General features: G+C 46.0%; 11 protein-coding genes across 17 annotated transcripts in view; 8 read left to right on the top strand and 3 right to left on the bottom strand.

Annotated features, from left to right (window-relative positions):
* Positions 1-1,225: 1,225 nt before the first annotated feature.
* Positions 1,226-3,779, top strand: FOXG_10194 (uncharacterized protein; the record flags this gene model as incomplete). Its single annotated transcript, XM_018389440.1, has 5 exons — positions 1,226-1,695; positions 1,750-1,956; positions 2,009-2,239; positions 2,303-2,413; positions 2,462-3,779. The coding sequence occupies 5 exons, from the start codon at positions 1,226-1,228 to the stop codon at positions 3,777-3,779; spliced, it is 2,337 nt and encodes a 778-aa protein (XP_018247710.1).
* A 322-nt stretch (positions 3,780-4,101) lies between these two features.
* FOXG_10193 (uncharacterized protein) lies at positions 4,102-5,308 on the top strand. Its single transcript, XM_018389439.1, has 2 exons — positions 4,102-4,375; positions 4,431-5,308. Exons 1-2 carry the CDS (start codon positions 4,153-4,155, stop codon positions 5,024-5,026), a joined length of 819 nt encoding a protein of 272 aa, XP_018247709.1. The 5' UTR covers positions 4,102-4,152; the 3' UTR covers positions 5,027-5,308.
* A 73-nt stretch (positions 5,309-5,381) lies between these two features.
* On the top strand, positions 5,382-6,331 carry FOXG_10192 (uncharacterized protein). Of its 2 annotated transcripts, none has more exons than XM_018389438.1 (2): positions 5,382-6,040; positions 6,099-6,331. In XM_018389438.1, exon 1 carries the CDS (start codon positions 5,490-5,492, stop codon positions 6,036-6,038), a length of 549 nt encoding a protein of 182 aa, XP_018247708.1. In that variant the 5' UTR covers positions 5,382-5,489; the 3' UTR covers positions 6,039-6,040; positions 6,099-6,331. The 2 variants fall into 2 exon arrangements, with proteins under 2 accessions (XP_018247708.1, XP_018247707.1); XM_018389437.1 differs by having other exon boundaries at positions 6,092-6,331.
* Positions 6,332-6,479: 148 nt separating this feature from the next.
* Positions 6,480-7,451, bottom strand: FOXG_20244 (uncharacterized protein; the record flags this gene model as incomplete). Its single annotated transcript, XM_018400507.1, has 1 exon — positions 6,480-7,451. The coding sequence occupies one exon, from the start codon at positions 7,449-7,451 to the stop codon at positions 6,480-6,482; it is 972 nt and encodes a 323-aa protein (XP_018247706.1).
* Positions 7,452-9,540: 2,089 nt separating this feature from the next.
* On the top strand, positions 9,541-10,655 carry FOXG_20243 (uncharacterized protein). Of its 2 annotated transcripts, none has more exons than XM_018400505.1 (2): positions 9,541-10,364; positions 10,413-10,655. In XM_018400505.1, the coding sequence occupies exons 1-2, from the start codon at positions 10,172-10,174 to the stop codon at positions 10,463-10,465; spliced, it is 246 nt and encodes an 81-aa protein (XP_018247704.1). In that variant the 5' UTR covers positions 9,541-10,171; the 3' UTR covers positions 10,466-10,655. The 2 variants fall into 2 exon arrangements, with proteins under 2 accessions (XP_018247704.1, XP_018247705.1); XM_018400506.1 differs by having other exon boundaries at positions 9,666-10,361; positions 10,413-10,526.
* A 215-nt stretch (positions 10,656-10,870) lies between these two features.
* On the top strand, positions 10,871-13,937 carry FOXG_10191 (uncharacterized protein). Of its 3 annotated transcripts, none has more exons than XM_018389435.1 (2): positions 10,871-11,774; positions 11,884-12,868. In XM_018389435.1, the coding sequence occupies exon 2, from the start codon at positions 11,917-11,919 to the stop codon at positions 12,634-12,636; it is 720 nt and encodes a 239-aa protein (XP_018247702.1). In that variant the 5' UTR covers positions 10,871-11,774; positions 11,884-11,916; the 3' UTR covers positions 12,637-12,868. The 3 variants fall into 3 exon arrangements, with proteins under 3 accessions (XP_018247702.1, XP_018247701.1, XP_018247703.1); XM_018389434.1 differs by having other exon boundaries at positions 11,359-11,731; positions 11,884-13,937; XM_018389436.1 differs by having other exon boundaries at positions 11,359-11,731; positions 11,786-12,868.
* Positions 11,498-13,937, bottom strand: FOXG_10190 (uncharacterized protein). 3 transcript variants are annotated; one of them, XM_018389432.1, is made up of 3 exons: positions 13,692-13,937; positions 13,422-13,631; positions 11,498-13,348 (listed from the first exon to the last, which is right to left on the bottom strand). In XM_018389432.1, the coding sequence occupies exons 1-3, from the start codon at positions 13,832-13,834 to the stop codon at positions 13,165-13,167; spliced, it is 537 nt and encodes a 178-aa protein (XP_018247699.1). In that variant the 5' UTR covers positions 13,835-13,937; the 3' UTR covers positions 11,498-13,164. The 3 variants fall into 3 exon arrangements, with proteins under 3 accessions (XP_018247699.1, XP_018247698.1, XP_018247700.1); XM_018389431.1 differs by having other exon boundaries at positions 11,498-13,631; XM_018389433.1 differs by having other exon boundaries at positions 12,913-13,348; positions 13,422-13,933.
* A 243-nt stretch (positions 13,938-14,180) lies between these two features.
* On the top strand, positions 14,181-16,459 carry FOXG_10189 (pyruvate decarboxylase). Its single transcript, XM_018389430.1, has one exon. It carries the CDS (start codon positions 14,476-14,478, stop codon positions 16,171-16,173), a length of 1,698 nt encoding a protein of 565 aa, XP_018247697.1. The 5' UTR covers positions 14,181-14,475; the 3' UTR covers positions 16,174-16,459.
* A 734-nt stretch (positions 16,460-17,193) lies between these two features.
* Positions 17,194-19,814, top strand: FOXG_10188 (uncharacterized protein; the record flags this gene model as incomplete). The annotated part of the gene is made up of 3 exons (XM_018389429.1): positions 17,194-17,467; positions 18,697-19,712; positions 19,758-19,814. The coding sequence occupies 3 exons, from the start codon at positions 17,194-17,196 to the stop codon at positions 19,812-19,814; spliced, it is 1,347 nt and encodes a 448-aa protein (XP_018247696.1).
* A 296-nt stretch (positions 19,815-20,110) lies between these two features.
* FOXG_10187 (uncharacterized protein) lies at positions 20,111-20,691 on the top strand (the record flags this gene model as incomplete). Its single annotated transcript, XM_018389428.1, has 4 exons — positions 20,111-20,119; positions 20,280-20,340; positions 20,521-20,586; positions 20,639-20,691. The coding sequence occupies 4 exons, from the start codon at positions 20,111-20,113 to the stop codon at positions 20,689-20,691; spliced, it is 189 nt and encodes a 62-aa protein (XP_018247695.1).
* Positions 20,692-21,602: 911 nt separating this feature from the next.
* Positions 21,603-22,331, bottom strand: part of FOXG_10186 (uncharacterized protein) — a gene marked incomplete at both ends in the record, with an annotated part of 1,687 nt that continues 958 nt past the window's right edge. Inside the window, one exon of the mRNA XM_018389427.1 lies at positions 21,603-22,277. Coding sequence (XP_018247694.1) covers positions 21,603-22,277 — 675 coding nt within the window. The remainder of the gene's footprint in view (positions 22,278-22,331) is intronic.

Below are 22,331 nucleotides of genomic sequence, written 5' to 3'. Positions count from 1 at the left end.
GCGAGTTTCAGAGACTTTACCCCGGAATGTTCTTGGTTAGCCGCTGGGAGTGAGACATTGCCAATCAAATATGGGCCATCCTGGGGCTAGACTTTGTTCCAGCACATCAGCCGCATGGCTATTCAATAGCTCTGCACTGTCGTGGGGCAGTAGAGCGGGGTACAGACGGTGGATTCTCACCTTACCGTAGTAGAAATTTCAGCCGTCTCTTTCAACGCCATATTTGTGACTTTTGAGACTAGTCACGTCTCCTTGCAGAAAACACCTAGAAAGCAATATCGATACATATGTCTCATATCATGCATTGCGGCTGCTGCTCTGATTGGCTCTTTTTCGATAAAATCTGCAGGCTACACAGAGTAGTGCACATATCACAAATATCAAGAAGGTTATTGGCTAAAATCCAAAAGCTGTGCAGCTTTATTGAGCGCGTAGTTTAAGACATGATCTATGAGAATTGAGTGTATGAGCCAGATAGGTCAAGTTTCACACCATCTGTCCTCTTCAGCCAGCCACATAGGCAGAATTCTCGTATTTTGAGTCCTCGGATAAGCACAGAACTTCAGCCACCACTGTCGTATTGTTATGAGAGGTTTCGGAGTTATGAGACGTGGTAATTTTCGATGAGCGGTGTGAAGGAACCCAGGCTCCCTACCTTGAGTTCAGCCAGCCACCTTTAAATCGAAGGGTGCCTCCAAGGAGAAGCGCCCTATGGGAGGCAGCTTCCTTCTATCTTCCCGGCAATCCACTCCGAACAGGATAGGAATGCCTCTACAATTTTTGAAGTCAGCCAGCCATTGTTGACCAAGTAGGCTGCCCCTAAAGATATGCAACAGCTCATTCGATAGAAGAATGCAGTCGTTAGAAAGGGGAAGGTCTGTTAAAGACTTAGTGCGACTTAGGTATCCACCATCGCGTTCTTTGCGACATATGAAACACCTCATTTGTTGAAAGAAGAATGCAGTCGTCAAAAGGGGAAACGTTTGTCCAGACCTTAATGAGGCTCAGGTAGCCATCTTCGCGATGTTTTCGAGACATGCATTTGATACGGCTGTACAAGTCGCTAAGGGGAGTTATGCGTAGATATCAAAGCGTAAGCCTTCCGTGTCGGTAAAGCTGGCGTAGATTTATAAAAGATAGATCCTGTGCTGAAGGGTCAAGCCAATATTCCCCATAGCAATCAGTTCAATCTTTCAACTCAGTAACAAACATTCAACTCTCAATCATGACTTCGCAAGGCACCTTTACGGAAGTCCATCAATTCACAAAGTCCTACAAGCATATGTGGGCTCGTGATGTCGCCCAGGCGAGTATGGATTATGACCTCAAGGGTGTTATCGAACGCTTGAGGGCGTCTCTTCCTGCTAAGGTCAGTGAGAAGGATAGCATAGGTTCACTGCGAGAAAAGACCAAGAAGTTCACCGGTCCAGGCTATATCCCTGAGGAGGAGGGTAAGATTAGCGTGGGCATTGTTGGCGCCGGTGTCGCTGGCTTGTTCGCTGCCCTGCTCTTTGACTGGCTCAACGGTCATGAAGAGCTCAAGGGAAAAGGTCTCAAGATCAGCTACGACATCCTTGAAGCTGCTGGTGCGGAAAGACTTGGCGGACGTCTATACACCCACCACTTCTCTGATGAAGAGCACGACTACTACGATGTTGGTGCTATGCGCTTCCCCAACAACACTATCATGAAGAGGTAAGCTAGACTAATGAGGCAAGCTTGGAAGTCTTATGCTGATATATTCCCAAGAACATTCCAGCTGTTCCAATACATCGGAATCACCCAGGAAAGCAAGCCGGGCCTGATTCCTTATTACTTGAAGGACGAGCTAGATGAATGTCCTGCCTACATCAACGACATAACGACAAGAGGTAATGTTTGGGACCCCAAGAAAAAAGCGAACGATCCGTATAAGGTCAACGAGGGCCTCCCTGCGAACGGCCAGATACCGCCTGAGTATGACGCCTGAGAAACATGCAGCCATGGACCACTTCTGATTGCTTTATAGTCTTCTTAAGACCAACCCCAGCGATCTAGTCAGCGCAGCCCTAAAAGTCTTTACAGACGTTGCCAAAGAGAAGTTCAAGGCGGCAATTGCAGAAGAGAAAGAGGAGGAGAAGCAAGCACTCAAGAGTGCCGGCAAAGATGAGAAACGTGGGGTGAGAGGGCCAGCATCACAAGAATTATGGGATCTTCTTATGAGGGCCGATCATATGAGCGTTCGACAATTCCTTGGCTCGTAAGTATCCCTCCACTTTGCAAGGCGATTCGAGAACGGATAGAAACTGACCTGAGTGCATAGAGGCCAAGAGAAAGATGTTGGAAAAGGACCCAAGCTTCCAGTTGAGGATGGCTTCCCCAAGGGCCCTGGATACAACTACAACACTATCGAGTATCTTGAGACGATGACCTAGTAAGCCTTATATCAAAGCTTCACTTCGCAATAGCTCACTCTTGGTAGCGGTACAGGTTGGTATGACCAATCCCTCACAGAATGTGTCCTGGAAGAGCTCGATTTCCACACCCCCGACATGGACGACGACCCAGCTACTAAGAACATTCAGTACTGGTGGTGCATCGACGGCGGTGCTCAAGAGATCGCCAAGCGTATGGCTCTGAAGATCAAGAAACGCATTGAATACAACACCAAGGTTCAATCAATCGATGCTCAAGTTCAGCTTCGTCGAGAGCGCAAAGCCGGCAAGTATACCGCAATGAAGATTAAAACCACTAGAACAGATCCCAAGACCAAGAAGGTCGAGACTAAAGACAGGGAGTACTTTGCTATCTTCAATAGCACCACCCTCGGCGCCCTTCAGCGTATGGAGCTTTCCGATGCTGGTTTATCCTGGGGCACTAAGCAGGCCATCCGAGCTCTTGGGTATGGTGCCTCTGCCAAAGTCGGCATGAAATTCCGAACTGCATGGTGGCAAACGGATCCATTCAACATTGCCAAGGGTGGTGTATCCCGAACAGACTTGCCCCTGCGTGTTTGTGTTTATCCGTCGTACAACATCAAGTCAAACGAGGGTGAGGACAAGTGGGATCCTGAGAAGCCGGCTGTGCTTCTGTGTTCGTATACTTGGGGTCAAGATGCCCAGCGTATTGGCTCCCTCTGTTCCAACAACACAACACAAGATGACGCAGAGCTCAAGCGGCTCATCATCCACGACCTTGCGCGGCTTCATGCTCGAAGAGAACGTCCGTTTGAGGAAATGGTTAAATTTCTTGAAGAGCAATACATTGACCACCACGGCTACGACTGGTACAGAGACCAAAACATGTCAGGAGCATTCGCGTATTTCGGCCCCGGGCAGTTCTCTAATATGTGGCAAGAAATCATCAAGCCTAATGCACTAGGCCAACTGTATCTTGTCGGAGAAGCAGCCTCATCCCACCATGCATGGATCGTAGGTGCACTGGAAAGCGTCATCCGAGCGGTGTACGTCATGTTCCAGGGTCTACAGAACGGCAACGAGAAGTTTGAGGCATACGATATCGTCCTGAAACTGCTCAGAACTGGGCCTGATAATGGCAAGAATGTCAGCGAGCCTTTGAAGAAGGACGGCGATATGCCCACAGGCTTGCCTTTCCATCCTCTACCGGAGGAGATGCCTACAAGACAGTTTTACACGACTAAGGACAAGGATTTGACTGCTAGCCCTGAGAAGGAGGCTAACGAGGAAGGTGTTGACATGACCTACGGTGCTGCGTTGGCTGTTTTAAGCTTGATTGAGAGTTTCTATGAATTGGGAGTGGATAAGAATGACACATATTAAGCTTAATAGATGTATGTATTCCGATACTAAGAGTTTAACTTGATAGCCTGTTTGACGAGTATCTTTATAAATTTCTATATCCTTTTGCACATTGAAAAGTAGCTGAAACGCGGCTAGAGTCTCTATTGCGATTGCCTGGTTAAACATATCCACATGAAAAGGAGTGCATATGGCAAGGGTTTAATGAGCTTCGTTTCACATTCAGCGTCGGATTTAGCGGCTGACAGTGGGCACGGTCGCTAAACGGTCTGGAAATGACAAAGTAACCCCATCGCGTTACGTCAGCGGTTCCAGTGTTTTTATAAAGACCAAGTTCATACACGTGTAATCTTTGCAGTCGTCAAATAAAACCTCAATTGCATGTTTAACCACCATGGCCAACTCTAGATCTTCTCAGTTTCCTCCCTACGAGGGTACAGAAATCATCAGCTTGCAATTCTCGAATTCTAGCAATCATGCATCGCTCTCGGATCAGAATACCGAAGTCGGCAAGATATGGGCAGCGACGCTAAAGACGTATCTCGACCATCCAGAAACGGGCATCGTCTGGTGGGGGATTGTGCATGATGCCCCGAACAAAGCTAAGCTGTTTATCGGTAGGTACAGTGAAGCGGCTCAGATAAGAACCGTGCTAACGAGAATGTCTCGAAGATTGGAAGAGTTTAGCTGGTCGGAGTCAATTCGAAGCTAGCCAACAAGCAACAGAGCTCGCCAGCGCCAGGAAATCCATCACTGTAGCGCCAGCCACTAGAGACACATACACCTTCACCTCTAGCGATGTCGCTAGACAAACCGCTTTATCCAGCACCTACGACACAGTCACAGCTCTCTTGAATTTCCGATTCGCCAATGCGCTCACTTCCAGCGAATTTCAGCAATTGGACGCCGTACTCCAGGAACTAGATCGCACCATCATGCTAAGCCCAGGTGCTGTCGTCGCCAGCTACTCAATTGGAGGATGGAGCTCAGACCGCAGATCATACTGCGCGGCATACCGCTATCTAAATGCTGATGCTCTGAGGAATTTTATCCAGGGCGACAACAGGGTTAGAGAATTATTGCAAGTATTGCAGTCTCGCGCTTCAGGCGGTATGGAACTTGAGTTTCTGGAAACACGAGTCTACAAGCAAGGCTGGCAAGGGTCTGTTACCAAGACAGAGCCTGATAACCAGACTTTATCGGGGTTTATGGCCGAGACGCAGGCTTTGTTTCAAAGTTTTGACTCGGTTGGGATCCGAGGAATATAGTGGCCCTCGAACAAGGCTGGTTTTGTGCATTGTGAGGAAATTCGGCACGGCTCCGGGCTCGGAGCATCGTTCCGATCCTGAATAGATCACATGTTCCTCGAAGAGGGACGGATCACGGCAGCCGAAGCTTCTTAATAATGAAATGTCTTAGAATAAAGATTGCAATCAAGCATTGTTTCCTGTAGTATACTCTGAGTCATTTTCAATTACATATAACTATTTTTGCTGAGATCGGTGACTGCGAATTCACGATAGGAAGGACGGCTTATCATTGGTGAGACGTTGAGGCTAGCTCCTCATCACCCACTTCGCGCGCCTCGTAGATTGAAGGGCGCATCGCAAGCCAATGAGTCACTACGCTCAGATAAAATATTTATAAGCATAAATCCTGTTTCAATACTTTTGTTCTCTTTGACTATCTACCTTTTCATCTGCGTCAAGCTCAGCACAGGTCGAGCCCATCATGACGTCTCTTAGAACAAAGTTCCAGTCGCAATCTTGGCAAAAAGATCAATTCGTCATCTCAACAGACCCCAACCTATTTCCCATATCTCAACTCTCCGACATCTTCAACTCCAGCGAGTTCTACTGGGCTAGCGCACTATCACCCGAGGCCTTCAAAGAGGCACTTCACAACTCACTGTCCTTTGGCATCTACGACTCGGCTCAATCACCCAGCCCAGAATCGCCAGGCAAACTGATCGGCCTCGCTCGGTTGGTGACAGACTTTGTTACTTTTGCGTATCTTACAGATGTATGGGTTGATCCGACATACCAAGGCAAGGGTTTGGGGAGCTGGCTTGTTCGTTGTATCCAAGAAACACTGGACGAGATGCCGGATCTGCGACGAGCGATGTTGCTCACGGGAGATTGGGAGAGGTCTGTGCCATTCTATGAGAGGCTGTTGGGTATGAGCTTGGTTGAACCGAAGAGGGGTGAGGGACTTGCTGTTATGGAGAGTAAGGGAAGAGGTCATCCAACTTATGGAAAGACAGGTCTAGGGTATGACTGAGTGTGAGTCTAATGTTATGTGTGTACTGCATCTGTAACTAATATTTATCTGAGATTGTAGGAACTGGAATACTCACAGCTTCTCATTCTCGAAATTCCATATAGAAAAGTATTGTATTATTCTGAAAAACATTAGCAAGTGTTAGGAATTAGTTTGTTGCTAGACTTCATTAAGCAGGTATGAACTCCGTTACCTTGTTAGTAATTATAATAGCGAGAATCTATATGTAAAGGCCACTGCTCTCTGAACTTTCTGTGCCACCATCAGAGGCTGCGGCTTAGGAATTACATGCATACCTGAACTCGTCCTTCTCCCTTGGTTGCCACCGAGTTAATTCAAAGGGCGTGAATGAAGTCTTCGGCACCAAAAGTAACAGGGATTCGAGATCAGGATAACAAGTTCTCTAATGGATGCCCCATCTGTGAATAACACGCAACTAGCCTACGTATCACCATGCCAAAGCCTCTGAAACGATGCAACCTGGCTATTAACCTGCGCCTTCAACTCCTGTATCAACTTGTGGTCCTCAGTTCCTTCATTCCGATATTCTGCATTTGACTTCGGTCCCGAATTCGCTTGCAGATAAGCGTCGACCACGCGGCATTGTCGCACCAATAAGTAAGAACAGAACTGTACCACCATTGTCAACCGGGGATCTTCGAGTCCTGACGCTGTGGTTTCTGGGGCGGCGTGACGTTCGGCGTCGGCGCCATCCTGCAAGGCGTCCAATACGGCTCCGAAGCTGCTAAGCAACAGCATATGACATGCAACCACTAGATGTTGCGCTACACTGTTGTCGCATACAGCCTTGTTGGTTCGGGTTCCGAGTTCCTCTCCAAGGGCCAGGGTCGCTTTTGTGAGTTTAGATGAGAATGATAGCAGTTCAACGAGAAGCCCCTCATTGGCCGACTCATTTGTCCACTCATCGTCGGTGTCCCCCAAAGGGTTCAAAAGCCATCGTGCAATGACGTTGAAGACAGCGTTATTGAGAAATATCGCGGGCACAGGGCGGTCAATATGCCTCAGTTTTTGAGATAACTCCCAGTTCTCAAAGAGCTCATGGCTCTTGTTAGATAGAGCATGAAGCCTGGGGACGAGCTGAACAAGACTTAACATGGAGGTGTCGGGATTGTAAGGTGGTTGGCTTGCCAATTGCTGCGTCATGCACAAATGAGGGTCTTGTTCGGCCCCGAGCATGCATAGATCTAACAGAGAGTCGTGAAGGCTCAGTTGCAGGTCCATTGGGGTGCTGGAAGCCAAGTTTGACAAATCGATGGGCTGATATTGTGCATGCATAGCGTCCCACGAGCAGACGCCTAGTTGCAGCGCATGATCCGGCAATGTTTCGGGCATCAGTTCAAGATACGGCCCCGAAGCCAGGATAGGGTCCGACCCAAGTTGGCATGGACCCATGGTTCCAGAAGCATGACGCGGGGCTGATAGCTGACAACTGTATGTCAATCTAGATTCCTGGATACTCGTATTGCCGTCCTCCTCGGGCGTAAGCGGTAGCACAACCGTTTCCCTGCGTAGTCTTGAAGGCGCAAGCACTGTCTCACCCTTGTAGTGGTGCAAACTTGGGCGGCCCTTGGGCCGACTGAGACTGTACACGCACTGAGTACCATGTCGAAAGCAACGACTGCAAGCTCCTGTTTTGCTTCCCCCACGAGGAGTGCACCTTAGCTTTTGACTATGGCATCTGTCACATGATTGACGGTGTGAATGTTCGGTCGTAGGCGTAATCGCAGGACTCGGCGTGGCAGGGGGGAGTGATAGATCAATTGGACTTGTCCGTGATGACATTCTGCCGTGGTGGCGACTCTTGGCTACTAATGTGACGAAAAGCTATGAAGAGTAGGGGATGTAAGAAAGATGTATCGAAAGCTCTTTCTGAGAACTAAATATTCATGGAGAATTTGTATGCAGACCTGCTTAAAGTTTATCCTTCATAGGCTAGCATGTATGTAATAGCATGTCAGAATGTAAGATCCCATTGCGTGTTCGTTATCAAACCCTGAATGCAGATAAGCAGCCACTCACCCACCACAATCATCGTTTAGTCCACTTATCATAATTTGTATAGCTATATGTTCTAGACACAAGAGCAAGGCTGAGCTACTGTCTGACTTCCGATCTTGTGTATCCTGTCGTGCTTTAGATGGTGCACATAAGGGATTTAGCTTTCCTGATATAGGGATTGTAGGTATTGCATATTCTTGTAAGTCCAAGAGAATAACGATAGAAGGGGAAAGAATGGATTGTGTAATAAAGAACGCCATGCGTCTTACAGCCCGCGACGCAAGACGGAGGCCAAGGTTTTCATAGTACATTCCTGGATAACAGATATCTATCTCTGAGACTTGGAATACCATAGTTCCTTTAAATGGCACGACATCCCAGGCTTGGGATGAAACACAGAAAGATCCCTATTATTCCCTTAACGTAAGCATAGGTCTGAGCCATAGACAGAATGGGGGAACCAGATAACGCCGGGGTCGACTTATAATAAGCTTATCTCGTGATCTAGGCTTTTTGTATCTGCGTTTTACTTCACAAGTAATAAGTTATATCTCTTTCTAGGAAAATAAACTAAAGATTATACCAATTTCTAATATAATATATTATTTTCTTTTATCATATTTAAAATTATCTTACTTTTTTTATGTACTCCTAATCTTATAAAAATACTAGCTTTCAAATTATATTTAATACTTAAAAATAAAAATACTTTTAAACTACCTTAACCTCTTTAAGTAGTCTTTCCTACCTAGGTATCTCTACAAGGTAAGGCAGATTAGATATATGTAGTTGGTTTGTACATTATTGCTCCTGCACTTTATTAATAATACTTAGTTAACATACGTGGTTGGTTGGTTACTTGTTGGTGCAAACCTTTACCTTATGAGCTTTGCTACTGTTGGCATTGGCCTTTGTCCCCTGTATCCCATGTATTGCTTCAAAACGGGCTCTTTCGTACCGAACACTGAGCGGCTCGCCTTGGTACGTCATCTCTCTATCCTCGATAACAGTGACTGGGACCCCAGGAAATAGCGTATTGAGACATTAGTGGGTACGTGGAATGGAGTTTCGTGAGCGGCCTAGTGCCTGAAGATGTGATAAACAGGCTTCTCAAAGCTTGATACTTAATGCAGATGAGATGTTTCAACTTAGAAAACCATTATGCGATGGGCATATGAATAATGCTGATTATATCCCGCGCAGACCGGAGATTGGGGAAGGATGCTTCTCAGAGGGGGCCCTTGTCCATCTAAATACTAGCGTGCGACTTAGCCAACTGCTCTCCATAAGCAATGTCCTGAGGGCAGCGTAACATGGGGAAGTCCCAGGAGACAAGCGGCACATATTGAATCAGACAGATTCCTTACGTTTATCATATCATAATTGAATCAGATCATTTACTGCCGATATCTACGGGATCAGGAGATTGTTCACTGTCATTTAGAATTGCAGTCGCTTTGAAGTCCAGACTTCATATGATATGATGGCATTTGCCGCATTGGCTTCATATATAGGCGCCAGGACAGGTTTGGACTAGCTCCTTGGCAGGGGAATTGGGGGTCGGGTTTAAGTTGTGACTACCAAAGTCCAGAACACGCAGGGGTTTCCACGAGTCCATTGTCTCTTGTATGGGAGAATGAACCATCTTCCGTATTCACCGAAGCGTCTTCATTCTCAGAAGCATTTGGACTGGCTACGCTATCGGTTTCCGACAACTTACAACCTTCTGATCCTGTCCAGTTGCTCTCGGGCCGAGTACTTCTCAACAAGTTGTTGATACGACCGAGCCCACCGCACAAACTCAAGAAAGCCTTCCCGTGCCCAATCAAGGCCATCCAGATGAGCCAGTGAGCTCTGGTGCTTTGGACCCTTCGCATACAGAAGTCCTTCGGCCGAAGGCGAACCCGTCAAGGGGGAGGAGGCGTGGAAAGAATGCCGAAAGAGGTCAGTTACTTCCAGTCACTAAAGATCAGCAAAGGAGAGGGAGAAGAGGAAAGACCAGTTTGGACAAGGAGAAGAGAGTAGATGAAAGGATTAAGCTGGAATGACATCGTCGAGCTGCTGCCAAATGTCGTGACCGCAAACGAGATCTTGCCAATGCACTGGACTCTGAGATGGAAGAACTAAGAGATCGGCAACAACAACTTTCTTTATCCTACAATCAGCTCAGATCTGAGGCCGTCCGACTTAAAACTGAGGTCTGGCGGCATGACGATTGCGATTGTGGTTTCATTCGGTGTTACATCTCGGCCGAAGCCAACAAGATCGTGGACAGGCTGACGTGGCCTGATGACTCTTCAGGTGGTGGTGAGAAACATGAAACAGCGACTTTGACAAATATTAATAGTTGTAAAGGAACAACAATCATTCAAGAACAATCTGAGACATCATACCTGCGACTAAAATAGCACGGCACAAATACGTTGCTCAATCCATCAAAGCAGTGAAGGGATTTAATTGCTACCTTGACCCAGTAGTTTGACGTGACAAGACGCCGTGTAGGCTGCATGCAAAACAAATTACTGATTTCTTACACATACCCTATACGCCACTTCTGCACTAAATCTACCAAATCAATCCCTTCTGCGCGGGGTCGCGGCAAGGCAGGGGATATGACAAGGTAAATAAGCAAGCTTTCCACTGTGCCCCATCAGTTCAAATGAATGGGCTGCGTGACGACGAATAAGCTTGCTACTGCTGCATGCATGCATGCTGGTTCAGCGACGTTGGGGTAAATTAACAGTATGACTTTTCCAAATATTCGCTGACTTTTTAATGGGACTACTGTGATACAGTCCAATATTCTAGGACTCTTCCGATCTGCTGATGGCGTGATCTTCTCAATACAATGTAACATGATTTGAGAGCTGGAAAAAGATGCATGAGTGCTAGTACGGACAGTTAAGTCATGGTGTCGTCACAAGCTCAAGATGGCAGAAATTGTGTGGAGATGGCGGTTTAGTGAACACCATCATGTCATTGTAATGGATACCCCAACCTGACGGAGATTTCGTGATACCGTCGACCTTAATTATAATGGTGCATTGAATTCCTGGAATTGCATGTAGTATGCATAGTCTAGAACTCGGCGGTGGGGGGCTAGGCACTTGGATGAATTGAGCTTTTCGAACAAGTTCAAGCCACAACAATGCGAAAGGTGAAGTGAGGTTTACCAGAGGAGTTATAACCGACAGGATCACATGCTTATGTGGAGTCATTCGACAGACAGGAAAGCAAAAATCCCTAATCAGCCACAAAGACTCGATTGCCATTATTGTGTTGCCGATCCGAATAGGGCAAACATAACACAGGCGACTCCCGAATGGTACCCACCGTATCCAGAATATCGCATGATGATTCTCCGTTCGTAACCGACATAACCAAATCTTTTCAAGATGCCACTAAGTTCTGTATGGTGATATAAGCTCTTAGCCACAGGCCTGAACTCCAAATAACGTAGGTTTGTCGGGATTCGGGTTTGTGATGTTACATATAGCAATACAGCTGTGCAACAAAATGTTTCTGCCATTGTTCCAGGCTCATGCTGTGAACTTTAGTACACTCGTACTTACTCGTTCTAGCCAATCAACCTTCCAATCTCAACAATGCCTGCTCATCTCATCGCTGTTGACCTTGGTGACATTTCCTGGGATAGACGAGGCAGCGGACTTGAGGTATGTAGTCACAGCCCGACAATTTACTACCCTTGGCAGTTAGGTAAAGTTTAGATTCGCCTCCAGCATTCTTATATCCCCCTTGTGATCATGACCAAAGCTCAGTTGCAACTTGAGACCAGGTTTAATCGTTCAGTACTGACTTCTTGCAGTCACTTTCTGCAGGCCATCTTTTGGATCCGGTCATGCAAGGCGACGAAGACTTTGTCCAGACTGAAGACTTGCTACTTGACGACGCGTCGTGGGGAATTGACGGATACCATCTAGCCCTCTCGACTCCAAACTTATTATTGTCCGACTCCTCTAGCGCAGGTCCGTTGCCGTTGGATCCAACGATGATCCGTATAGGAACTTGTGACTCTGGCCTGTTAACCCTCAGTCCAAGCATTCCGATAAGACCCGAGTCTTCCGAGTCCGGATGGTTCAGCATGGATCCAGACAAAGGTCTCAGTCAAGAATATGGAACGAAGGGTCCAATAGCCACTACCGTTAGTTTGCAGACAGACAGCTTAGAAGATGTCCCAAAGGCCTCTTCTCCAACAGTAAAAATGCGTTCAGCTTCTCGTAAGCCCAAGACGTTGCGAGGAAAACCATCGATACCGGCCAATACCCAACTAGCTCGCGAGTCACTCAACAACGTGGAAAGGGATTACCGCACACGGCTCAAGGTCCGTTTCGAAAAATTGCTCAGGGCAGTTCAGGAATCTATGTTCAAGAATGAAACTACAGACGAAGATGGCTCGGTGAGAGATGATTACCGTTTCAGCAGAGGTGAGGTGTTGGATGCTGCGAGACAGCGCATTCTGGCATTGGAAGAAGAAAAGAGGAGATTGACAACTCGGGTGGAAATACTGAACCACAATCTTATGGTCAACAGAAGGAGGCAAACCGTGGCCAAGATGTAATGTTTAAGAGGAGGAGGTTGGGGGGGCGGCATGTTATATAATGAGATTGAGCATCTGGGGTTAAGCCGTGACACATAAACAAGGCACACCTCAGGGTTATAATAAATGTAATGTTATATTATCTTCAAATTAGAAGAAAATCTTGGCAATAGTTTGGGTTTGTTTGTGCCTTGTGATAAGTTGTTTAATTGGTACCTGGCTGCTACAGCGCTGGAACGGACTAGCGGGTGGAAGCGGTGACGCTGTGGACCTTTCAATGTACACAATGGTTCAATACTCCTAGACTAACGTTAGATAAGATTGTATGATATAAAAAATGAATCACACTGATAGATGCGTTGAAGTCTTCACGATATGCTTCTATAACTGACAATGGGATCTGCGCGCAAGACTAGCATGTACAGGTTGATGGTTATGGTATAGTGTAACTGAGTAGCAGCGTTGTATCTACCAACTGGCTACTACTCAAAAGGCATCTAGAAGTGATCTTAATATAAACTATGTAAATGACATTGTCAGTCCATACTTCTATAAGTGGACTGGGCGTGGTCTCTGGGGCAGGGGTTTGGGTGATGAAAAGTGATGAGCACAAATAGGGCATGTGTCGTGCCCGGCAAAGTACCAAGCGGCAATGCAATTGGCATGAAATGTATGCTCGCACGGTAGATGACGGATCAAATCTGTATCCTTGACAACATTGAGACAAATGACGCTGAGGATGGATACGTACTATTAGTAAAATGTGTGGTATGTGTGGTACATAATAGATCTTGGCTAGAACGTACCATGTCATGTCGCGGTTCGGAACCGCCCAGGCAGCATGCACCTCATGTGAGAGCTCAGATCTCAGCGCTTGGCTTGTTTTGGGTGGAGCGACAGCATTCAGGTGAGGCAGATCTCTGGTCTGGGTTCCGGAGTGCCTGGCCGATGCAGAGGACGAGGAACTGGTTGATTCATCGATCAATGAGAAATCGTATCTTGCCCATGAGCACAGCCTTTATAGCTATCAGCCAACCCTATAACATCGCATGTGGTTGACTCGAGGCACTGCTTACCGGGGTGCACCTAAAAAAACCAAAGCCATGAGGGCAAGAAGAGGTAATATTATGATAGGGAGCCATGCAAGTTCTGAGTGACTACTGTTTGGCTTGTTGGGGCCCTGGGCTGAGGCGGGGATTTTGCTGCTGGTTACAGCCATGGCTTGCGCGTGTAAAGATGGAGAAGGCACCAAGAGGTCTATGACTTGCACCAGGGCCTACTCTTCTAATACATCCCCATTTCTGTGCAACATAATGTGCTATCGTTAACCTGGGTCTAGAACGTATGTTGAGCAGGACTAGTCTGTTTTATGGTATGACATCCCTTCCATCCATGTCAGGTTGGATGCATCATAACATGATAAAACCTTATTAAAGCGTCATGTGAAACTTACGCGAGTTTAACCATCGTTGGCACTTTGTCATCTCCAGATGATCTGATTGCTGCAATGGCGTAAATCATATTTCCTGGAATGCAGCCGGTATTCGTAGTGTATGACGAGAATACGGAAGCAGAACAATAGACCTAATTATGACCCACCCATAGCCATTGGTAGCCGGCAGGCTCCTGGCAGTCCGCGATCAGATCATGGTAGTGCTTGCATGACGACACCGAAAAGATTATCAGAGCCAGCCAATTTACCAACAGTGGAGCAAAGATTTATTATAATAGTCAATTCGTCAACGAAGAGGCGTAAGGACATATTAATATTAACGTCTTAAAAGGTATAAGTCAAATAAGAATAATCGCGCCCTCGGAGTCAGCAACAGGCTCCGGCGACCATCTCACACCACATTTGCCATGTCGCCTTTCACCGTGGGTGACTACCTCGCAGAGAGGATTGCCCAACTCGATGTTCGCCATCACTTCATTGTTCCAGGAGATTATAACCTCATCCTCCTTGACAAACTTGAAGCGCATCCATCCTTGACTGAGATCGGGTGCACCAATGAACTCAACTGCTCCCTCGCCGCCGAGGGCTATGCCCGTGGCCATGGAGTTGGTGTTTGCATCGTGACCTACAGTGTTGGTGCCTTCTCAGCCTTCAATGGTGTAGGCAGCGCTTATGCTGAGAACCTGCCTGTCATACTCATCAGCGGATCTCCCAATACCAACGATGTGAGCCAGCATATACTGCATCACACTCTGGGGGAATATGACACAACTTATCAGCTTGAGATGGCTAAGAAGATCACTTGCTGCGCTGTACGCATTCGTCAAGCTCCCCATGCTCCTGAGCTCATCGACCGAGCTATCCGAGCTGCTCTCACACACCGAAAGCCCGTCTACATCGAAGTGCCAACCAACTTGGCTGGCGAAACGTGTCTCCGTCCTGGGCCCATCAGCTCTGTAGTCTCAGCTGTGCCAAGCGATCAGCATTCACTCGACGTTGCTGTGGCCAAGGCATCTGATTTCATCAGCTCCAGGCAGAAGTGTGTCATTCTTGCGGGGCCAAAAGTTCGAAGGGCCATGGCGCAAGACGCCCTGCGTCAGTTGGCGGAGGCGATTGGATGTGCTGTTGTGCTACAGCCTGCTGCAAAGGGCACATTTCCTGAAGATCACGCTCAATTCGCCGGCATCTTTTGGGGTCAGGTCAGCACGCTTGCAGCTGACACAATCGTCAACTGGGCAGATGTCATCATTTGTGTCGGTGCCATCTTTACAGACTACAGCACCGTTGGATGGACGGCCTTACCCAGTGTTCCCCAACTTCTTGTCGATATCGATAGTGTGACTGTGGCGTCTAAGCTATACTGCAGCAATGTTCAGATGAGTGAGTTCTTGACCAAGCTCGCAGAAACAGTCTGCTGGAACGACACTACTATGGTCGAGTACAACCGACTCCGCCCTGATCCAACCTTGGGGGAGCCCTCTTGCGGTCCCGAGAGATTGACGAGGAAGGAGATTGCTCGACAGACACAGGTTTTGATACGCCTCAATCCTCAGACGGTCGTGTTTGCCGACACTGGAGATTCGTGGTTCAACAGCCTTAAGCTGAGCCTCCCATTCGGGGCTGATTTCGAAATCGAGATGCAGTGGGGTCATATTGGATGGTCCATCCCCGCCTCTTTCGGCTATGCCCTTGCAAGGCCTCGGAAGAGGATCGTGGTCATGGTCGGCGACGGAGCGTTTCAGATGACAGCTCAGGAGGTATCACAAATGGTTCGCTTCCGAGTGCCCATCATCATACTCCTTATGAACAACAAAGGCTACACTATCGAGGTGGAGATTCATGATGGACTCTATAACCGCGTTCAGAACTGGGATTACGCACGCCTGGTCCAGGCATTTGGCACTGACAATGAGAAGGGACACGCGCTTGGTCTGGAGGCCCATACTTGTGAGGAGTTCTCCAAGGGTCTTGAACGGGCCATGGCGCACACAAATGGCCCGACGCTTATTGACTGCAACCTTCATCAGGATGACTGTAGTAGAGAGCTAATTACCTGGGGGCATTTTGTGGCGGCTGCCAATGCGCGAGTGCCGAAAAAGGAATAGCACTCACTGGGAGCCACAGGTCTAGCACAGATATAGATCATTGTTGATTCAAAAGAGAGATCTTGCGTGCAGACTACGCGGTATTTGCATCCTATTATAAGATTACATTATAAAATATATGTGGTTAACCTTTCTCCAGTGTATTTTAGCTAAAGGAGAACCTGGATAATAAAAAATATATCATTCAGTTCCGATAACTTAATTTTTACTATAATTTACTTATAGGTATTAGCTAGGGCTATCATATTGACATTATTATTGCCTTACTTAAATATAATTAACTAGCTTTAAATCTCTATTTTTAAGATTTTATAACAAAATAGCTTGAACATATTCCTGTTAAAAGAAACTTATAAATTATTAATAATAGAACTATTATATAATTAGTAAATCGCTATATAAATAAGAAACTTAAGTTACAGAAACATATTCCATTAAACCATATATTAAAAATCTTTCCCTTATTAATATATATATAAATTATAGAAAAACTCCTAAGTAATTAATTACTACTCTATTACTTATTTTTCTACCAACTGTCGGTTAACAAAATCCTAATTTAAGATATCCACCATGCTGTTTTCTGCTTCAGGTCGGCCGCAAAGGTGGAGTAAAAAATCCCCAACAGGTGATATCAAGCCTGTGTCAGGGATGGGTAATGGTTCTTTCTCCACCTCTGCGGCCGACATAACAGAAAGAATCTGGTATGAGGGCTAATAATCCTTACCTCATGAATTACTAAGGTCGGTAATATACATTACTAAGGTTAGTAACACACATTTGTATAGAGCATCCTTGTTCAAACTAATACTAAACAATCTAGCTTTGCATTTTAAAATATAAGATTTAATTCCTCTATACGAGAATTAAAAGTAAAGTAAGGGTTTTAACAACCTATAAATACTAGCTAGAAGCTCTATGGTAAAAGTGAAGATTACCTCTGTTTTAACAAACATCCCATCGACAACAAATCAATTTGCCAATCTTTATACAAACTATAATAAAACTGGATCTTCCACGATGAAGGGCCTTTACACCGTGTTCCTTGCTTTTACTGCCGTACAGGCTACACCAACTATCAACAGCGAATCGAAAGCACTTAATGCCCGGGCAGTCGACCTTAAGGTTCAGTACTACAAGGATGGCGGCTGCACAGATTACGCTGTATCGATTTGGCCTGGTACTTCAAACAAATGTTATGGATACAGCTACAGCAACACAAACAGCGCAAACATTGTTAGCTGCGGTGGTAGGGGTGTTGCTTGCACCTGCTACATGTTTGAGCAGGATAACTGTAAAGGGAACTCTGTCCGGACAGTTGCTCTATCAGGATCCGGCTCCGCTTGTGTTAGGTAGTATTCCCTTTGTTTTTTTTTTTTTTTTTTTTTTTTTGTAATCTCATAAGTACTAACTTTGCTTAATAGTAATTGGGGCAAGGGCTACAAGTCCATGCAGTGCTACACTACCCAGATAGCCTAGTTGTGAAGAGGATTTATCTAGCATCCTCCTTTAAGTACTCGCCCCATCTTGTTCTTGCAAGAATGGTATGAGCACAGGGTGTGACGGAGAATGCCTTTATCTCCAATGGGCGATCAAGCAGTCAAGCCTTCACATTGGGAAACTATGCTCTGCTGGCAGGAGTTGTCATAACACCAAGTTGGGCGCACTTATAGAAGTATTAGTTTAGCTTAGTGTACTACTATGCGAACGACATCTTGGGTTTATCGCCTCGACATTTTTCTTTCTCTCCTACTGGTATGCCCCCCATGTTTGAAGTTACTTCTTGAAACAGTCACTAGGGTTTCAATGAATATGATTCAATACTACAAGGCTTCTTTTATCGGAAAGTGCTATTTATGCTTTGTATAACTCTTATGATCTGAGACAGATTCTGCTTCTATGGTTGTACTACCTGGGGTTTCCAGCTGCTTGAGACTTGATGACAATTATGGCAAAGAACTTAGTATGGAATTTTAGCCGTAAAATATGACACAGAATTCTTGGATCGTCTTTTGCTTTGCTGACCAGTGCCCAATCACTGTCGATACCCTAGAAACATATCGAGAATGACGCTCAGCTACTAGATTTGGACATTTCTCTCTAACCAAGGCTCGACATGGCGGCCGTCGGTACCGAAGGAGCAGAAGAACTCTTTGGCTGGGTGCTGGATGATGAATACTAGAGAAGTATTTATCAAGAAGCGACGTAATACGTCCTGTGGCGGGGTTGTAGAGAAGATTGCACGGAGCTATGCGCGCATCTCGGTCTTAGTACATGTGTGTATCTAGTTCAGGCATGAAGTCATATCGAGAGAGGGAATAGCCCATTGAAGTAAGCGCGTATAATCGCACAGTCATGTTTGCATGATAGCTCGGAGAATCGTTCCGCCTAACCATGCTCAATAAGATCATGGATACGACCTCTAACTCTCTTAGCGTGTTACTTCTTACAGTCCGTATAACAATTGGTAATATTTCTGAAATAAAGGTAAATAATTTGTCCACAATAATGAAGGAATTTTAGGTAGTGAAGAATTTACAGCAAAAACAATTCGACCAGAAGAAAGCGAGGAGGATGAAGTTCGTACCAAGTTCGATGAAACTGTCCTCCAATGTTCTCAAAGGTCTGTCGCTGCAAAAACAAGTCAATTTAATCACCTCCAACAGACAAACGAGAATGAGGGAGAAGACTGCCCCGTGGATTCCTACATAGGCTGGATAGCAGAGATAAGACATATTCATGCTACCAAACACTATTCAGGTTCAGGCAAAAGACTTTATACAACCAAGGTTCCTATTTCTAGAGGTATTAGCCAGAAGCTGGGAGAAGGCCAGAGTCAAGATAAGGCAAGCACATTCGCCATACTTGACTACCATGAGGAGTCTCCCCGGACGAGTTCAATCGATATCAAAAATCCTGCGCTTAAGAAAGGTCTCACAGACGTACTCTCGAACTATCCAGATGTTTACACCGAGGCTCCAGTCCTATCAACTAGTCCTCCATTCTTACCATTTCTGCATCGCTGGGACCGTTTTCTGCAAGCAGAGAAAGCTTCCAGTGAAGGAACGAAGGATCTATTTCGCATTTTGAGACATCATTTAGAAAGAGGGCTGAAAGAACCATTTAGAGTTTTACGAGATTATCAGCGAACAAAATACATCGAATTTGACGATCTGTTAGTGGCGGTCGTGCCCGGTGAGCTCGTCGCGAGATACCGAATTGGATTGCTCTGGGCTGGAGTCTTTCTAGCTGCCTCGATCGGCGAATTCTGGGGCAGCAAATCATGTGACCTGAAAGTTCGTATGGTGAATTGGGATGGAACTCGCTTCGGGTACAGAGAGAAAACATGGGAGATTAGGGCTTTCCAAGGGTTTCGCAAGATCACTGACCTTCCAGTATTTCCCCTAGATGCTGACTCGGATCGAGACCAGATCAAGCAACTTCTTGTTGGGAGAGGAAGGATGTTTCATCGTCTGTGCAGCCAGCACGTCAAAGTCTACACTGGCGTTCTTCATTTCAAACAAGAGGGGCGGAAAATGGTCGGTATTTGGCACTCTATAAAAGCTAAACTTATTTCCTACTAGGCTCACCTATCGGAGCGTATCATCGTCGATGCATATGCCTTTTATAAATTCCAGTAAAAATACGTTCCGCAATTGAGCGATCTCAACGGCGAGGAGGGATTGGAAGGGCCAGACTCTCAGCGTCGTCAGCAATGACTACTCCAGTACCCAACAATCAACCTTTTTGACTGAAGAGGAGTATATCATAGCGATCCCATATGTAAGGCGGTTTGCTTTGAAGTCCAAGACGTGGTATAAGCTCGACATCAGTAACATTTCTCCCGTGATGTGGAACGAGAAGCTTCTGGGTAACCTTGTCATCCAAGAGCAAGAAAAGTGACTGCCTCTTGCTCTAGTTCAAGACCAGGGACACCATGAGGATGGTAAGTTCGATGACTTCATAGAAGACAAAGGTAACTGGTAGCCGTTCCTACCTTCCCACTTTTCCGTTTCCTGCGCATGTCGTCCACACACTATTACTTTTTGATTCACTAAGTACCTAAGCAGTCAGCCTGATTACTGATGCATTTAAACTTAGGAAAGGGGCTAATTCTCCTTCTTGCGGGTCCCCCTGGAGTGGGCAAGACTCTCACAGCTGAATCCGGTACGTCTGTCTATATCTGCTTTATTCAAAATCGAATTATTATTATAGTGGTCGAAGAACTCAAAAGACCATTGTACAGAGTCAATGCTGGTGATCTTGGCCGTTCAGCTGACACAGTCAAATCATCTTTGAAAGAAGCTTTTAATGGATGGTCACACTGGAATGCTGTCTTATCTATAGACGAAGCAACTGTGTTGCTAGAGAAGCGATCTAGTGACAGGTTTGCCCAAAACGAATTAGTATCAAGTAAGTTATAAAAACTAAAACTAATTTATATATTATTAATATATTGCACTAGTTTTTCTTAACAACACTAGAGTATTATACAGACACCCTTATTCTTACAGCTAATAGATGCGGGGATATTGACCCGGTAATCCGAATCTCGTATTGACATCATCCTAAAATAACAACAATCTTTAGAAAGATTCTCGAAGGGCAAATTTGGTGAATTTCATAGCTAGATTCCACAAAGCCTCTACAGACATTAACAACTTAGATTTAGACTCTCTCGAATTGGGAGGTTAATGGGAGGCAGAATAAAAGTGCTATTAAGGCTGCACGGATAATAGCAAAGAGTGAATCTGCACCTTTTGGTATATATTACCTTGACGACGTACTAGGAATTCCGGAAGAGAGGATCAAGAGTCTTAGGCACAGAGATAATTCACTGAAATACGGAATTAGGAATCGTTTCAGACAGTGGTCAAAGGGCTGGTGCAATGCCACACCACGAACATGTTCTTGGCGAGATGCTTTCTTGCAGCAGCGCCAATGACTTTCGTGAGCTATCCCCAGGTTGTCAGCGTTTCACTTCCAAGGTACTCAGGCATGTTGAACTTCCTGAGGCATCACATAATCACCTGTAAGGCTAAACCAAACCAGTTAATGAGTTCAAGGATGTTCACTCTTGGCCAAATGGGAGCCTCCATCTTGTGTTGCCAGCTTTTAAGAAGTGGTGCGGTGGTGTTGTTAACAAGAGTGTTAAAGTAGGCAAGTCTGTAACATCTAAAGGAGCCGGAATTAAAGAGTAATACAAAGGACGATATAAGGGAATATTCAATAGTCGTATAAAAACTATAGGGTCTCTATACTTGGTATCTCATATAGAGATATTACCGTCTCTTGCCTAGAATGCCTACTATTGCCTGATGTTCATCGTCAGGAATTGAGCAAAGTTAGACTGGAATTCGTCGATCAATATTTACTCTTCTCCCTATATATACCTGGAGACTATATACGATGAAACTTAAATACGGCGATTATTTATTGTCGAATCGCGAAATAAGTACATATCCGCCAAGACTCTTTGTAGCATAATTAAGAATACCATAACGATGTCCAGGGAAGAACTGCCAATCATTACCAAGCGATACTGTAGACCCAAAGTTGGTAAAGCTGTTACCGTCAGTGCTATAACTGAACACAGCAGATCCAGCAGCACCAGGGCGGATATCAGCGGTGACACGAAGATACACCTTGCGGAAAGAAACGTTGTTTTGTCGGGCTGAAACACTTCCTGTGGACTTGGTGGTCCAGTCGGTGTTCATGCTGAGGCCTGTGTTGAAAACGAGGTTGAAGTTGCTTCCTTCGCGCTCTATGCCAATCCAAGCTGATGAGTCGCGAAGAACGGCAAGACCAGTACGATCACCATCGGCCATCTTGGAGAAGTCGATGAGGACTGTGCCAGTTCCTTGAGGGCCGCGGATTCGGTGGGTGAGGGTGTTGCGAGCTTGGTAAAGGTCCTTAGTAACAGTAACGGTCTTCAAGGTCAAGCCATTGTTGACAGTAAAGCTCTTGGTATCGGGGTTATGGTTCCACTCCCAATCTGCTCGGAGGTTGGGACCAGGGAAGGTATCAGTGCCAATAGGGCTGGGAACGGTGCGCTTGGGAAGTGGGTAGTCATAGTCGCCCCATTGGCCATTGACGAGAGTGATCTTGGGGAAGCCATCGCTGCCCCAAGTGATAGGAGCCAAGGCTGGTGCTCTTCG

This window comes from Fusarium oxysporum, chromosome 11, assembly GCF_000149955.1.
Source record: "Fusarium oxysporum f. sp. lycopersici 4287 chromosome 11, whole genome shotgun sequence".
Classification (NCBI taxonomy): domain Eukaryota; kingdom Fungi; phylum Ascomycota; class Sordariomycetes; order Hypocreales; family Nectriaceae; genus Fusarium; species Fusarium oxysporum.
This window is presented reverse-complemented; position numbering and strand designations above follow the sequence as displayed.